Source organism: Centrocercus urophasianus, unplaced genomic scaffold (assembly GCF_019232065.1).
Source record: "Centrocercus urophasianus isolate 14NV4802_14NV808 unplaced genomic scaffold, USGS_Curo_1.0 seq_9, whole genome shotgun sequence".
NCBI lineage: Eukaryota > Metazoa > Chordata > Aves > Galliformes > Phasianidae > Centrocercus > Centrocercus urophasianus.
The window spans coordinates 27759797-27777922 of record NW_024885532.1 but is presented as its reverse complement, the minus strand read 5'-3'; the positions used below and the strand labels follow the sequence as shown (position 1 = coordinate 27777922).

The 18126-nt window shown below is 36.4% G+C and overlaps 1 protein-coding gene across 2 annotated transcripts in view; it reads left to right on the top strand.

Moving 5' to 3' along the window:
• Positions 1–18126, top strand: part of NBEA (neurobeachin) — a 463000-nt gene that overhangs the window by 185919 nt on the left and 258955 nt on the right. For both annotated transcript variants that reach the window (XM_042839098.1, XM_042839097.1), the window contains exons 33-34: positions 2479–2605; positions 5225–5352. In XM_042839098.1, the coding sequence (XP_042695032.1) occupies positions 2479–2605; positions 5225–5352 (255 nt within the window). The remainder of the gene's footprint in view (positions 1–2478; positions 2606–5224; positions 5353–18126) is intronic.

Sequence of the window (18126 nt, the reverse complement as noted above, 5' to 3'; positions counted from 1 at the left end):
TGTTTTCTTTTAGTGCTTCTGTTTTTGTCTCCCAGTCTGTGGATTAGCTTGATTTATGGGAAAGTATTGATTAGATGGAACTCCAGCAAGTATTAGATCTAATTAGCCAGAATTATATGCGTGTTGAACTTCTTGTGATCTTATTTGGTAAAGTCTTTTATGCCTGAATTCCCCCAAATGAAATATATTGATTAGTTCTTTTAAGAAATAGTTTTAAATGTATTTCCTCTCCAACATATGCTTAAAGGTTTGAACTTATTATCAACACTTCAGAAATGCTAAGTGCATTAATGGCAGTAAAAGTTAGCATAACACAGACAATGTATAAGTATTAAATTAAAATGCTCATTTCACAATTTTTAACTAAGTTAAAACAATTATCATATATGTCACTTTTTGAGATGTAGATGTCAATTATCCAGATGTTTCCTGGTTTATATACATGTAGACTCTGCATAATTATCTATGTAATTAATGATTTTAGAGTAATAAAGAGAATTTCATTAAAGATCAGAGATTTTTACTTTGATGAAAAAGGAACATTATACAGTTTTTTTAGAAACACTAGGTGTCCCCCCAAACCTATTTACAGCTGATTTTACAGTATGTCACAGATGCCTTGCCAATGTAATTTTATATTTGAGACCTGTTCTTTGCTGGACTTCTGAAGAAGGTGTGGGGTTTTTGTTTCTTTGTTTGTTTGCTTTAAGTTTTTTGTGGATTGGAATCCATGTTTATGTTCTGTATGTCATCGCTGTCACAGTCAATGTCACTGTCATGATGAAACGCGATGAGTGTTACTGATGCCCTTTCAATGTGTTGACTGTTTGCGTTGAGAGATTTTCTTCCTTCATTTCTTTAAGAATATGTTTCTGCTGTTACAGAATTGATGTCTGTAATTCCTGCCCCGATTCTCAACTCTGTGTTAAACATATAGTCCTCAGTCTGTTTGGCCTTCTCTGCTGGGGGCATCGCTGGCTGAATTCCTGACCAACTGCTACTTTTAGACAAAAGCCATAATGAAAAAAAAAACCTTTGAAAGGAGAGGAACCTATCATTACTTTAGTAGCACAAAAAAGCCTAGTTCATTTTGATATTGTTTTGAACGTAACTGGTTTTAGTTGGCCAGACAAAAGTCAAATCTTTATCTAAGGTGGGGTTTTTTTTCGACAAAAAATATTTTAAGGCAAAAAAATATGTTTTTCTCCCTCCTATCTGAAAAGTTTTCACCATTACCAGCATTTGACCTTGACTTCATTGTCAGATGGCTGTTTAAGCAGTTAAGAAACTGTAAAGGCTTCCCTGATCTTTTATTTGTTATTTATAAGAAATTGAAATATACATATGTATATATACATACATACATATATATATATATGCAGATATTTACGCCTGTATCACAATTGCTAACACTAAGCAGCAACAAGGAGTTACCAGTTATCATTTAAAAAAGTGTTGGAACACTGCAGTTGATCCCCAAGCTTCAGTTTCTGGGTTCTCCCATCTCTCATTGCTAACCTGGCTAAATCTCCCTCATTGCTTGTCACCCTCAACTCTGGTAGCACGGCCATCCCTCCAACTACACCACTGTTGCTGATACCTATGTTACCATGATGTATTACACAGTGACTGTGCAGAAGAACACTGACAGCATTTATCAGGATTCTCTTGCTACCGCTCGTGGCCACTGTATGCCTTTTCTGTTTTGCTTCAGAGAGTCTGAACTCACAGTGCCGTTTCAGCAAACATGATAGATTGGCATTTAGAGTCTAAGTTTAGCCCTTAGCTCTGACCCAGATCACATAAAGTATAAATGTACACTCTGTCTGCATCTTTTTTTCTGAGCAGCTGTTCACAACCCATTGAAATGATACCCTCACTGCCCTCCCTGCTTTTAAGGTCTAAAAATTCTTCTTGACTTGAGGAAAGAAACTGAAAAAGTAAAAATTAGAATGTTATTGGAGTATTATTATTCTTTTGAACACTGGTTTCGACCATTACTTGCTGAAGGAATGTGTGTTTTCTATTTTCTCTGTTATTATTTAAATTTATATTCTATTTTCTGCCTATAGTTGCAACTGGGCAGCCAAGAAGTGTGTATATATAGAAAAAAATATAATAGTTAAGCTTCTATTCTCCACTCAAGCTCATCTTAAATATACCTCTATTTTAGAAAGATCTTGCTTTACATGATGATGTAAAAATATTTTCATCTTTGGAATGTAATTTGGGAATAATGAAAATGAGGTAAGGATTTATTTTGCCTGACTTTCAGTAGTTATTTAAGTTTGTTATAACTATACCATCAAAATAAGGTAATAATTTGTATTATAGTCACATTGAATGTTTTTAACTGTTTTAGAGTAAGTAACATGATTTCTTTACTTAAAAATAGATTAATAAGATGAGCTATATTGAAAGTCTCTAAAAGCTGTATTTTTTCAGACTGAATTAAGACCTGTATTTTTTGGGGGACAGGTGCAGTAGACTCAGGATCTTCTTCTTCCTCTTCGTCATCCAGCTTTGTGAATGGTGCTACCAGCAAAAATCTCCCCGCTGTCCAAACTGTTGCTCCAATGCCAGAGGATTCAGCTGAAAACATGAGGTACACAAGCTCTAACTTTTACTATTTCTCCTCCTACAACAACCTCATACCTACAAAACAGTGTTAATAAAAAAATAGAAATACTTAAAAATGTGTTTCAGTTTCTCTCATATGGTCTACTGTAGTTATTCGTATAATTCAATGGATATTTACAAACTTGTTCAATACTAGGAATGTACAGACCATAATCGTACTATAATAGCACTTCACTGAAAATTCTAACTTCTTTGAACTATGCCAGACACTGAAACTTTATTAAGAATTATTTTTTAGTTGACCAGATCTTTGCTATCATTGAAAGCAAAAATCAGAATGCAAGCACAGCTGGGCAATAGGGCACTGGGAAGTGGAGAGAAAACCTCTTCTGAGCAAACAAAAGACCTATTTAGGGTGGAGAGGGTGAAACGAGACATGCATTCATGTAGCTAACTAAAAGGCATGCTAGATCTGAGTTGGTATAGCAAGGGGCACATGCCATGGAGTAGCTAATACTTCTTCAGAATTACTCTCTAAAATTCCTATTGCTTGTCTTTCTATACTAAGGAATCTTGAATTTGGATAGTATTAAAATTTTCTTTGCATTTAAAAATATCTGCAAGTTGAGTGGAGAAAACCTTGTATTTTTTTATTTTTTTTTTTAGAATATCCTTTAAAACTCTTAATTCAGTCATGAAATCCCCAGAGATTTTCCAAGTGATTGCAGGGTGCATTATAAGATGTAATAGACATGAGAAGCAGCTGTAGTATCAGATCAGGCTGTCTGTCCTCTTTTGCTGCTTTTTGTGCATATGTGTGAACCAAAAATTCAGTAGATGGGCCACCTGCTTTCCTGAATCATTTTTGGGTTTCTCTTTATGCTTTTTTCTTAATTCTGTTTGTTATTTTTGAAATCAGAGGACCAGGGCTCCAGTCAGTTTTCAACATGTACATGCACCAGGGATTTATATCAAGGCAAACAAGACATTTTTCTTTTTTTTTTTTTAAATCCATTTAAATATTAAATTCTGATATTTGATATGTATTTTTGAAGAGTGATCTTTGAACTTTGATCTCATGCTTTCACAGAATACTATCCCAAATTTCCCATTACTAGATCCATAATATACTAAAACCATCAGCAATCCATTTAATAGCAAGGTGTTTATTATCATCCAGGGTGTTGATTAACAAGACATCCAAACCTTCTGTGTCACTGAGTTCTTAAATAAAAGTTTTTTCAACATAAAGTTGTCAGAGTTAAATGAACCCTAAAATCAGAACGGATTTAAAATCCGTTACGTAAATTTGCAGTGAAAAATTATAGTTTAGAGAAGTCTTCATTAATCTAGCAGGTTTTTTTTTTGTTGTTGTTTGTTTGTTTTTTTAATCTCTAGCAGCAAAATCTTAGTATAGATTCATGTTTCAAATGAAAAACTCAAAGGTAGTCATCAGTTTTTTAAGTAGATTCAAGAGAAGCTCTATCATAAAGCAAAGGCTGGTGACATGGAAACCTCCTTTAGAATATTAGAAAATCAGTGTCTGAATTTGAAATGGGAGGGCAGCATGTTGAAAGAAAATAAGCTATAGGAACTCAATGAAATCACTTTAAGTTATTCAAGGAAACCTTCCATTTTGTTTATAACGTCATCTTTTTTTTCAAATGTAGGAATCTTCATATGACCGAAATGAAAAGGTCTTTTATAGTTTGCAATGGTAGATATTATTGCAAATTTAAAAGTCAGTGTTTGTTCTCTTATTTTCTATCAATAAATAAAACGTCTTCCTATTAATGTTCCTTTAAACACAATAATATTTTTGTATTGTAATTCCAGTGTGAAGAAAATACTCCCTGCCACAAGCAGTCTGAAAAAAAATACATAAATTCATATATTGGTAGACCAGAATATGTATGCGCTGTAGTTTATATCTTTTCAGTAATAATTTATTTCTCTCAAGTAATGCTGCAAGTTTTTAATCTTGGCATAAGAGTTTCAAAGGACACAAGTGTTATGCCTTGTCAAGTTTTTAAATTGAAGAGGGCATAAAAAAAGAATCTAATTGGCTTAATTTGTGATCACATTGCTTCTAAGTTGAAGAAAAGAATATTGATACCCTTGACTCCTAGGCTAGATCTTTCTCATGCATTTTCTGGTCAATTAGTGAAATACTAGATATGTTATGTGAAAGCTTGAAGAAAAAAATCAAGCTGTCTGTTTGATTTGATTGCTTTACACAAATAAATATTTTTCAAGCTCTCAAATGTAAATAAAAAGTAAGATGAGAAAGGTGCAATACTTACACTTGAATATCTCAGCTTCCTATCATGTTTAAATGAGAAACTTTAAATGCTAAATATTAATTGATGTACAATAAAATGACAAATGATTCCTCTAATAATGTTTAAAAATGAGAATAAAATTTGTTCTTGTTTTGGAGTACCCTGTAAATGCTGTAGAATTTGAGACTGAAATGGCTTTTTTGTTTATGTCGAACCATTTAAGCACCATAAAATCTAGTTAAATTATGGTCTTCCTCTTCTCTAAGCAACTTAGAGCAACTTTTAGAAACAGGTGTGGTTTGACATCGTTTAATTTCCAGTTTTTAATCTTTTCTCAAATCATGGTCTCTGTTTTTCCACAGTATCACAGCAAAGCTTGAGAGAGCCTTAGAAAAGGTGGCCCCTCTCCTGCGAGAAATTTTTGTTGATTTTGCCCCTTTTCTATCCCGAACATTATTGGGCAGTCATGGACAAGAGCTGTTGATTGAAGGTACTGTTTCTGTTACAAGATTATATTTTTTTTTAGCTATTAGAAGATTGATATGAAAAAGGTTACTTTTCAGTGATTTTTCATAAGAGAATTGGTTGTTAATGTCTCATGGTTTAACTTACTCTTATTTAACATGTGTTTTTTTTGTTTGTTTTGTTTTGTTTTGTTTTGTTTTTTAAGTAATTTAAAAATCTCAGCTTCTGTTTCCATCTTTTTCTGTCATTCTGGAATGCAAAAACCTCTCCATAATACACTTTTTCCTCCTCAAAATAGTTTTGCGTTTTTCATCCTGATTTTGAGAAACTGGTGATACCACAAAAAAAGTGTATTGAATTTGCGTGGAAGAAAATAAATTGAAGAATGTGGTCTAACATTATCGATACATGCATCTGGATTTTGTATAGACACTGTTTGCTCTGGTGGGTCAGTTGGTAAAGAGTTATCCCAAGGGAAATTACTAGCAATGATTGATTGGATTGATTGATTAAGAAAAGTTCTTTTAATGTATAGTAATGTTAATATTACTGCTAAGCAGTTATGAAATTTGTGAAAATAAATTCTCATAAGTAAGGCAGTAAGTAATGCAGAAATTATGCTAAGTGCGAATAGGGTAACATGCAGGAAGTAATGAATCAGTGCTAATGCATACAAAATAGTGAATTGACATGAGCATGCACTGTTCTTACATCATACATGCAGAAGCATACATTCAGCCAACTATTTTTTTTTGCTTTCATAATTATTCTTACACACAATATTATTTTTCTGAGAGGAAAAAGTCATTATGACTTCAAGTTCAGCCAGGGGAAGTTTAGTTTGGATATCAGGAAAAAACTTTTTTACAGAAAGGGTTGTTAAGCACTGGAATAGGCTCCCCAGGGAGGTGGTTGAGTTTAAACACATCCAGTGATATGTTTAAAAATTGTTTGGATGCGGTGCTCAGGGACATGATTTAGCAGAGAGTTGTGAGAGTTAGGGCAGGATGGTTAGGTTGTGGTTGGGCTTGATGATTTTTGAGGTCTTTTCCAACCTGAGCAATTCTACGATTCTGTGATTAGTGCAAAGCTTATAATGTGTGAAGACCTATGAAAAAACAAACAAACAAACAAACAAGCAAACAACACAGTTTGTGTTCAAGTGTCAAAACTCCTTCTACTATATATGCATTTTCTCTAAATACTTTAGAGTATAGTCTTTCTAGGGTCTTTCCTGTTCCTCACATTGGCTCTCTTTTGTTCTTAAAGCTATAAATATTTAATTTTATGATTAATATCTTTTAAATAACCTTTTCCTTTTTTTGGTTTAGATTTTTAATACAAGGAATGGTAAAGTAGCTTTATAATTCTCGGAAACTTCAGATGTTTTGTGTTGTTTATTTCATAGCTACGAATAAGTTACTGCTCTCATTTTCATCACCTCGGTCTTCACTGGTGGCCAGGATTCTAGTCTTTTTCACGTCCCTGAACCCTGCATCCCCAAACCTCTATGTGGGGACCAAGGAGGTAAATCCCTCCCCACTGTAAGGGCAGAGCAAGTCCGAGAGAGCCTCCTTAGACTGAATGAATACAAGTCTATGGGGCCGGATGGCGTGCATCCCAGGGTCCTGAAGGAGCTGGCTGAGGTGGTTGCCGAGCCGCTCTCCATCATATTTGAGAAGTCGTGGCTGTCAGGTGAGGTCCCGGATGACTGGAGGAAGGGTCACGTCACTCCCATATACAAGAAGGGGAGCAGGGAGGACCCGGGGAACTACAGGCCAGTGAGTCTCACCTCCGTGCCTGGGAAGATCATGGAACAGATCCTCCTGGACAACATGCTCGATCACATAAAGAATGAGCATGTGATCCGAGACAGCCAGCATGGCTTCACCAAAGGAAGGTCATGCCTAACTAATCTTGTGGCCTTCTATGATGGAGTGACGGCATTGGTGGACGAAGGGAAGGCGACCGATGTCATTTACCTGGACCTGAGCAAGGCCTTTGACATGGTCCCCCACCACATCCTCATCTCCAAATTGGAGGGAAGTGGATTTGATGGGTGGACGACCCGATGGATAAGCAATTGGTTGAAAGGCCGCAGACAGAGGGTGGTGGTCAATGGCTCTATGTCCAGGTGGAGGCCGGTAACAAGTGGTGTCCCCCAGGGGTCTGTCTTGGGACCGGTGCTCTTTAACATCTTTATTAATGACATCGATGAGGGAATTGAGTGCACCCTCAGCAAGTTTGCTGACGACACCAAGCTGAGTGGTGCGGTTGATACGGTGGAAGGAAGGGATGCCATTCAGAGGGACCTCGACAGGCTGGAGGGCTGGGCTCGGGTGAACCTAATGAGGTTCAACACGGCAAAGTGCAAGGTTTTGCATTTGGGCCGGAAGAACCCCAGGCACCCGTACAGGCTGGGAGGAGTGGTCCTTGAGAGCAGCTCGGCAGAGAAGGACCTGGGGGTCCTGATGGACGAGAGACTGAACATGAGCCAGCAGTGCGCTCTGGCAGCTCGAAAGGCAAATGGGATCCTGGGCTCCATCAGGAGAGGGGTGGTCAGCAGGGACAGGGAGGTGATTGTCCCTCTCTACTCGGCTCTTGTGAGGCCCCATCTGGAGTACTGTGTCCAGGTGTGGAGCCCTCAGTACAAGAAAGACATTGAGATTTTGGAAAGGGTCCAGAGGAGGGCGACTAAGATGATCAGGGGGCTGGAGCACCTCCCCTATGAGGACAGGCTGAGGGAGTTGGGCTTGTTCAGCCTGGAGAAGAGAAGGCTGCGTGGTGACCTCATTGCAGCCTATCAATACCTGAAGGGAACCTACACCCACGAGGGGAGTAAACTCTTCAAAAGGGCTGACAACAGCAGGACTAGGGGAAATGGATCGAAGTTGAAGGAGGGAAGATTTAGGTTGGATGTTAGGGGCAAGTTCTATACAAGGAGAGTGGTTAGGCCCTGGAACGGGCTGCCCAGGGAGGTTGTGGATGCCCCGTCCTTGGATGTGTTCAAGGCCAGGTTGGATGGGGTCCTGGGCAACCTGATCTGAATGTGTGTGTTTGGTGGCCCTGCTAGGCAGGGGGGTTGGAACTACATGATCCTTGAGGTCCCTTCCAACCCGGGTGATTCTGTGATTCTGTGTGATTCTGTGATTTTAATGAGCTACTCATTGAGAACATTGAGATGACTGTAAAAATGTTTCAAGGATTTCATCAAGTCTTTCATTTCAATAAAATTAACTGCAAAATTCATAGCGGTTTTACCCTCTTCTTTTTGACAACTATTGAATTACACTTTAGTTTTTATACCATATGATAAAATTGTCTTCGTTTCACCTCAGATCTTTAATAGATTAACAAGTTCTTGAAAATTAAACAGGGCTCCCACAGTTCTCTGCACATGACATGATGAAAAGCTAGATGCTACAGGAATACCGTGACTACATGGCAGTATGAGTTTATCTCATTGCCTGTTTCAGAGATGTGGTTTTGTTAGCTATAGCATTCTTCTCATACTCCACTTGCCTGCCTTTCAAAATGCTGTCTTCTGTGACTCAGGCATCCAATTCATTCTCATGAGTCACTGGTTATGAACCTAACATGGAGTTAATTCCTAAAAAACAGTACTTTTACCCCAAGATACTGAAGTAGCGATCTGTAAAGAACAAATCCATACACAGATTAAATTTGTACGCCACATGCTTCAGGTCCTGAGGATCTGTTTTCTCCTTCTGAAGTAGTTGGACTTCTTCTTAACAGAGAACTAACAGAGCAGATTTCACAGTCATTATGTATTTCTCATCTTTGCTGTCTTCATTGCACCCTTGATCTCAACTAAACCAATCTTGCTTAGTTAAATTCCACTTGAAAAAAAGTGCTAAATTCTTTCCTAGTCCATTCCCTAATTTACTTTGATAAATTTCCTGTCATTGTTTACTGAAAACTAATGGTGGTTTTACCCCTCAAATGTGCTCTTTGTATAATGACTGCAAAACAAAGATTATTCATAGAGTGATTCAAGATACGTGAGTACACAGAATTCCTGTGGGGCATGGATAATTTAAACTTGATTTTTTTTTTTTTTTCGCTGACAGTAGTATTTAGCTTGACAGTTCTATATGAAATAGTTTAATTTGTGCTTTGTGGATAAAAGTTGTATTTACAACAATTAAGAAGGAACTAATAAAGTCTGAAGGTGCTCTTTTTTTTTTTTTTTTTCAAATTGATCACCACAAACAAATCTGTTGCTTTATACTAGGCTTGTGTCTTTCATTATTAAAGCCCAAAACATCTTCCCTATTCTTGCTGCCTTTCAACACCTGCATATGGTGTAAAGAATTTTCTCGGTCAAATTTTGCTTAAATCTGAAAATTTTCAGACAACCTTGATGGCAAAATGAAGATGTGTGATTTTGAACAGAAAAGAATTTGTAATACTTCTAAAGTGGGTTAATTATGACAACTTTCCAGAATATCTGATGCTGTCAGGTAGATGTTGCTAAAATATCTACTTGGAGAAATGTATACAGGACAGTCATTATTTCACTTAGTCTGTCAGACAGCTAGTCTGTCCCAGAGTTCCAACAAAATATCTTAAATTCAAACTATGCCACTTCATTTTCCCTTAACTTGTGTCAACATTCTGTCCCATGGAAGACTTTCACAGAGGTTTTCTTGAAGGAAATGATATTCAGTTCCTTAGCAATGACTTCTTAACTTTTGAATGGAGTTGAAGTGATATGGCTGCAATGATCTGGTCAGTTCTAGACCAAATACCAAGACCACTCTTAATCATTAACAATTCATGCTTGTTTATGTAAATTGGTAGCAGAGGAATCCTATCACGCTCAAGAGCCCTATCTGATACTGCAAAACATATCTTTTTTGTAAAACTCTTCATCCATTTACTTACTGAAATAGTTGTGGGGTTTTTTTTTGTCCTCAAACAAGTTATTTTTTCAAAGTATCTAACACAGTTTTTCAAATATTTCATCAATTTTCCAGAGTATTTTATACACATAAAGTGTCCTCAATGATAGTTTAAAAGCGACTGATTTGCAGTCAACTGCAATAGCTTCAAACAAAGTCTACCAAAAACAGTCCACTATTACTGTGGTTCGTCAACAGAACAGGTTCTTTAATGCCTCAGAGAACAGAAGTTGCAAAGGTTAAAATTGTCCATATAGAATCTAATTGGAAACAAACATGCAATATGTGTAGGTCACGTATTTAAGCTTAGCTGTACTGATTGTGGAGTTTCATTTGACACTTGCTCAGGTATGTTTTCACTAACTCTAGTTTCCATATGGTCTGCAAATACCTTCCATGCAAAGTGCATTACAACATTCTAGCCTTTAGGTGAAAATGTTACAGGCAAGTGTAATGTGATCTGTATCTGAAAGAAAAGCTATATCCTCTTTTTGTCAAGTGCAGATGAGTAAAATTGTTTTCAGTACAGCTGTACTGAGTATCTTAAGCTGCAATAAATCCAACTGAAACACAGTCACATCTGATCCCTTCCTTTCCCTTTGCTGAGATACCAAATAAACTTTACCAGTGCTTTTCATTTTCCTCTATGATTATTTAGGTAGACTGTCAGCCAGATATGCCTTCTCCAAAAGAGCTCTTACAAATTCTTTGGCGCACACTTAGTATGTTTCTGATACATACACAATTCAAATCAGATGAAACAGAAAACATTTTGTTGCTGATAGGAGTAGAAAATTTTTCTCCTCATTAACTCACCACATGGCCCTATGAAAATATTCAATAGAAGTGGTGAAGGACTTTCTTTGTATGGTATTTGACAGGCGATTTCTTGAAACAATCAAAAAATTGACCAAAACCTACCTATAGAAACTACAGATAGAACTTGAGTGCTAAATGGCACTATTTTAAAAGCTCCCAAAGATATCAAGTGCAACATGACTGTGACATCTACCAATGCAGGCACAATTTGTTTCTAGTTACCTCAGTCAGTACAAGTTTTGTATTAGGAAAAACATGATAATCATTTTCCTGGGAAGGAAGACACTTCAGAAGCACAGATGCTGTAATGCAGAGTGAGTGCGTGCACTTTCAGAACATTCCTTTCCTGTTCATTCTGCACTCTCACTCTGCCACAAAGAAAATATTTTTGTTTGTATCTTCATGTTTTCTTTCAACTAATAAGACTGTAGATAATTCTTCCCATTTTGATGCACAGCAGCTATCAAATGTTCTGAACAAAATAAATGAATAAATACTAACTAGTAAGGCAGTAAATATAAACATAGAGTTTACTTTAATTAAAATTTAACTGCACGTAAGGAAAAACTGAATAGTGCTAAAACTCTGAGCTACTTTTTTTTATCCTATTTTGATACCTTTATTAATAGTCTTGATTAAAGTATTGAATTGTTGCTGGCAAAGACTAGATAAAGCTATAAAAATGAGAAGAAAAGGCATTTTGCTGAAGAGAGATGTTGAATCTTTTTTTTTTTAATAATTGCAACTCAATAAAAAAACAAATTTCAGCATAGCCAAATGCTGAGTCCAATCTCCAGAAAGAAGGAACACAGACATAGAAGACAGGAGATGAGGGAAGAAGCCACCAAAAGAATGTAGATATTGTTTCAACAGTCAGTGCACTCTGAGCACTTTTAACTCAGTGCTCGGGCAACAAAGACACATCCAATCCTTGGATGCTTATAAAGAGTAGCTATATTTCTGTGCACAACTTCAGCCACTCTACTACCATCCGGTTCTGTAGTCAGTACTCCAGGATTGATACACACTTACAGCAGTGGGGAAACTAAAGTGCAAGGCACAAGAGTGACTGATAGTAGACAGATAGACGCTGTGTACTGCAACACGAGCAACTGATTTTAACCAAGGTACTCAAGAGAAGAGGGAATCTGATGCAATATGTGGAAAAAGAACTTAGATAATGCAAGGTATCTTAGTCTTTCTACTAACTGAATGCATAATGAGGTTAAATAACATTGGAAGACTTTACTAGTACTTCCCACCAAGTATTGAGAACATTATTACTTGTAGTCTTTGAAAGAGGTTTACTTTTCTTTCTAATAATGTATCTTCAATCCAGCTTCTCAGGAGGAAAAATATAATGTACTTGCCAAATGGTTTTGGTGCTGCAAATCCCCATTTCGTCTAGGCTATACCCTGCACTTCATGGTATTAAGTTTGCATTATCATTTGCTCTAGTATTGCAATCTCTGCATTTATTCATATGGTCATAGCAGATACACCACAGTGTCATCTAAATATCTGCAGTGATCTGTAAGAAAAGGTGCTTTTCTGCTTGTTCTGCTGTTGGTCAGATGCTGTTGGGAATATATCATGTCTTTGAGGCATTGAAGTGACTGTTCAGATTACTATGAAATAAGTCTCTTTCCAGATTTTATAGGCATATATACATACATAAATATATATATATATTTTTTTTTAAGTGAAGTTTTTTAGCCATTACTCTGAAGCTCATTTTAGTGTGGTCTGTGAGACATTTTCTCTTTTCTCTCCATAAACAATCTTGTCTATTCAGACAAGCATGTAATGCTCATGCCAGCTAAAGTTTGGTCCTCACATTTCAGTATATGAATACATGGCCATATATGTACGTTAAAATGATTCCTTAAAATTCTTTAAAGTGGTGAATATGAGTCTTATATGAATGCTCTGGGTGGCAAGGATCAGCCTTTTACTCAGCCCATTTATCAGAGGATGATTAAAAGATTCAATTTTCATAAAAATTAATGTCTGGTTAAAGAAATGATACCCAGTACTGTCTTAACTGAGGCTGAAGTTAAATGAATTTTTCTTCATCAACTTACATCTGCTATGTACTAGCATTTAGGCATACTATCATTTTGTAGTGAGTAAATGGAAAAAAGCTCATCTGATCCATCTGCAAATTTTATAAAATACTGTGTTCTTATGAGGCTATGGATAGCAGAGGGAAGGATCAATAAAACCAGTGATAGTGCAGCACAATCTTTGAATGCTGAGCTGCAGGCTGGGAGAGAGTACAATATGATCTCAACCCTACTGGATATCAGAAGATTCCTGTTAGAAGTCAAGGTGAAAGTTAAAAAATGTTCATGTTGGAAAGATGTTTTGCAGTGGTCAGGCTAGTGTCATTTGCAGCGTGTCAGTCAGGGTCAGGAATGTTATGGATTCTTTGGTTTGTATGGAGGCATGAACTCTGAGCTAGTTTCCAAGGATGAGGAGTTCATAATGCATTCCTCCTCTGCCCCTTCTAGCTTTTGCTCCTTTCTCTGTGTGCTCCCTCATTGTCTCAGCATACATTCTGTTCTGTCTGATAAGAAATCATGCTGTAGGCTTAGCACAGCTCAGCCTGTCAATTGCCTGGCCCAGTCCTCTGGAAAACAACTTTCCTCAATTTGTGGAAGTAGGGTTTGTGCTCATGGATTGCTCTTTATCTTCCACTGAAAAAACTTGCAAAAAGATTGCACTGAAATCATGCTACTACCTGAAAACTTTTAGTAAGCCTTGTTTAGATAACGAGATTGGAATGATGACATCAGAAAGTTTAAAAGCATAAATTATTATTAACTGTATGTTAAATGACTTCATAGTGTTAAAATATTTGATTGTTGTTTAAGAATGAGGATGCTTTTATGTATTTCATTTTCATGCTAACTTTTAAGCAAGACAAAAAAACCCTTGAAATCCTCGAACTGATATAGTTAGAACTATCGATGCGGACTGAAATCCAATCTACACATTTTGTAAGCCCTTCATAAACAGAAAAATAAGGGATTTGAAACCTCTACTTATTGACTGTTCAGATTTGATGTGCTGGTTGCAATCAATTTTCTGTCTGTGATGAGTTCTTATCGTCTTACTGGAAGGCTCCATATTGTTTTTTGTTTTTTTTTTTTTCTCTGACTGCCTTGGGACTGAAGGTGTTTCTTACTGAAGAACACTGCCAATTCCAGTAATGATGGAGGCAGAAAATAACACTTGGTTTCCAGAAGACTGGATGGCAGGAGCAATAAAATGATGAAAGGCTAATTGGATATTCAGATCTATCCCTTTCTTTATATGCAGTCCAGCAGAGCCGAGATTCAAAGTTTTGCATCTATCACACTTTTTCAGAATATGTTACTACTACTGAATAAACAGATCCCAAATTTTGCTTTCAGAGGAACTGAAGAAAAAGTGCCACAGCACAGTCGCAACAGTTATTTATCCACAATGAAATCTTCAAACTATAAATGCCTCCACACCAGTTACAGAGCATTTCTCTTTCACATAATGAAGCTTTTCTGATGCCTTTAAAAAGATTTCATTAAAGAAAGTAATGAGGGTAACATTCATCTGATTTTGTAGATTTAACTTTTGCATTTCTGAAGTTCCTGTGCACAGAAGTATGTTCTGAGCAGATGTTTAACATGGCAGGAAACATCACAGATCAGAGATCCGGATAGCAACTAGAAGATGCATAGCATCTGGCAGCTTCTTGAACATAAACCTGCCAATAATTAATTACACATATGAGCCACTCTATCCTTGTCTAATGAATTGGACACTTGCTAAGATATATTAGGCTATGTAACAGGGGTTAACTGCTTATGCCCTCCCTTTTGTCTTTGGCTTGTGTGGTCCTACTATAACTTAAGTGCAGAAATAGTTGTTGGCACTGTTTATATGTCTCTGATTATATTGCCATTGTTACATTAATTAATAATCAAGGCATCTTTAAAATCCAACGTGTGTGTAGTCCCATTAGGTAAGGTTCTATTGCTGAAGCAAATGACTGAAAATGTAAAATTGTAAAGTTTAGAATAAAGAAAAAGAAAAAAAAAATGCTGGTAACCAAGTAAAGTAAGATTTATTGAAACAAACCTCTGAAAGCACCTTGAAAAAAACAGAAGCCACTAAATGGTTGAAATTATTAAATTTCTGTTGAAAGTGCTACTGTAGAAATTACATGATTAGAATACACAATACCACTTTTTGCTCTTTGAAAGCACATAAAGAAGTGCACAGAATATTGGAGCCTGTATAGAGGAAGACAGGGGCTTGATTATGGTCCTCAAATCCAACTTACCTTCAGCAGTATTGGGCTTGTAGCATGTTGGCTGCAAGCCAGTTGCAAGCCATTAAGGCTTTGAAAGGACAGGTCTTTTTGCCTTAAGATTCTAGTGACTTGATGTTTCTCCCATGTCTTAAGATAGAGGCTTCTCATCCTAACTTCCAGCTTTTCTGACTTTTTTTCATAAAGCTTGACTCTTACTAGAAAGCGAGAAAAAAATAATAAGATTATCAAGAAATCTTTTTGATGCTATATCAAGGAAATCTTTTAAAAAATTATTCAAATTATTATTGAGAAAATTAGCATGTTCAGGCACTACTGTAATATTACTACAAGTGGACTCATCATATCAGGTATACAGCACTGCTGTTACAGTGGACCAAAGAACCGTTGTACGGCTTTTTTAAGAACAGCCACTTTTTTTACACATATTATTTTCTCCTCTACTATCCACGTACAAAGAAAAACGAGGTGGTATGCCAAAAAGTATTTAGGATCTACAGGATGTTCGTGCTGTGACTGAAGCTCCCCACAGGCAGAGGTTCTCCGGTTCTTATTCCACTTAATTCATCATTCAGAACTCAGCAGGGGTCTCTGCCTGATTTTGGACTTGAAACAGGCTGGTATTTGCCCCACCCTTTCTCCTCTACAGGCTTAAAAATGGAATCAATCTACTTTATTATCCTAGGAATATTTTCCAGAGAACTACCTAACTGGTAAACTATAGGGTGCAAATAACATCTCTGTATCAGGTTTTGCCCTGAAAGATATATTTCTCATGAAGTGTAGTTTAATAATCCTCTTCCCTGGTCTCCACATCCAGTTTCTTTACAAAACTAATCTCATTAAGGCTGGTCACATTTCTCCTTTTATATTCCTTCAATTTCTGTCTACTTATCACCTGTTCTTATGACCTAGACTTTTAATCGGTAGCCAAGTTTAACAGAACTCCCTTACTTGCTCTGATGATGTAAAGGTACTTCTGTAGTTCATCCCATTGGATATGGATGTGCTTGTTTCTCTGCCCTCAAGACAGTAGCAAAAAATATTCTGCCAAAACTCTTGAATGACTAAACTAGAGAAAGGTTTTAAAATTAGGTATATTTTCAAGATTCATTTTTGATAGGTATTGTAATAGCATAAACATTAATTAACCTTCAGGCTTTATTTATCTAGACGTCTTCAAACTCCTTACAGAATCAGAATTATTTTTGCAAGGACTAAGAGAGCTAAAAGGGAAATGTCTCTACTGTGTTCAACCTAGTTTTATGCCAACATTATCTTCCCCAGGAGGATGGGGGGTGGGGGTGGGCAGGGTGGGGGAAGCTAAATATCTATGTCTTATTGTCTTATATCATGTGTTATTTTTGTCTGTTGGTATGGTGAATTTTAGGATCAAATCATCTACAAATAGTGATGTTTGTCTAAGGAGATTTTCTTGCAATTGGAAATCCTCATGCTGAAAGAACTTGTCAGGCAATACAGACACTTGTGATGTGTCAAATTAAGATAGCAAAGGGATGTCAAAGCAGGTCTAGGGAGAGCCTATAACAATGTTACTGTCAAGTAAATAAAGGAAACTGAAACACAAGAAATGCAAGTTATTTCAAGACATCTGTAGCTGTGTATAGTTCTGTGTTTTGAGAGATGCTTTTTAAATGATCACCATTTGTCAGAAAGGCTTCAGGATAGGAGAACAATCAGATGTTTGCCAACTGAGGTCAGCAGAATCCTTTGTGGAAACTGAGATTTTTTTCCCATTATCAAATTGTCAGGTAATAATTACCATCTAAATAAACAAACAAAAAATATATTTCGCTCAGCATTTTCCATTCCTTTTTTTTCTCATTCCATCCACTGAAATAAAATATCCAGGGCAGTGGTTGTGGCAAAAAAATGTAGCCACAAGTTTAAGAGCAGCGAACAGTAACGTTAGGTGGATGGGGGGTTCAGAAGACTTTGGGGATCATATTTGCATTTGTATATTGGTCTCAGGTGTTTCCAAAAAGAATGATAGTAAAAAATAAATAAATTGGAATGGTCTTCACTAAGATTTGATTGGTTTGATCCATTTCCTAAAAGAGGACTTTAGAGGAGGAAACACATTCACTTTCTAAATTAAATTACGGTATATGATAAACATCATATTGTAAAACAAATCTGTTGCACTTAATTTTAACAGGGAATTGGTTTCCTATAATTGACATTTAAATTGTATTATTTTATGTTAAGGGAATAATTTTGTGTCATTTTGCTAACTGGAGCAATTTCTCAATTGATATATGATAGTTGATATTAATTTTGATTTTTAAAACTGATCAGGTATAGTATTTTGATAGCATTAGATTGATTGCTCCCTACATCAGTACAGATACTTGAAAATCGATCCATTTAAAGAAATACTGTTTTTAAGAGAAGGGTAGAGAAACACAAATGCATGTATTGATTAAATCTGAATGGACCATTGGCCAAGGGAAGAATTGCTACAGGCTCTTATTAAAAAAATGGATCCATTTCAAAAATCTTCACTGAGATATTAAACTGAATGGTGGTGGCTTCTACTGTATAGATCAAATTCTCGTTCATCAAATGAGGAGATCACTTATTTGTGCAATCCACTGACCTAATGGAAAATTGACAAAAATTCCACACATCACTGCAAGACTCTTCAGCATAATGTGGCACTGATCAGTTTTGTCAATGTCATTACAGATCATAGGATCAGACTACAAAAGTAGTCCCC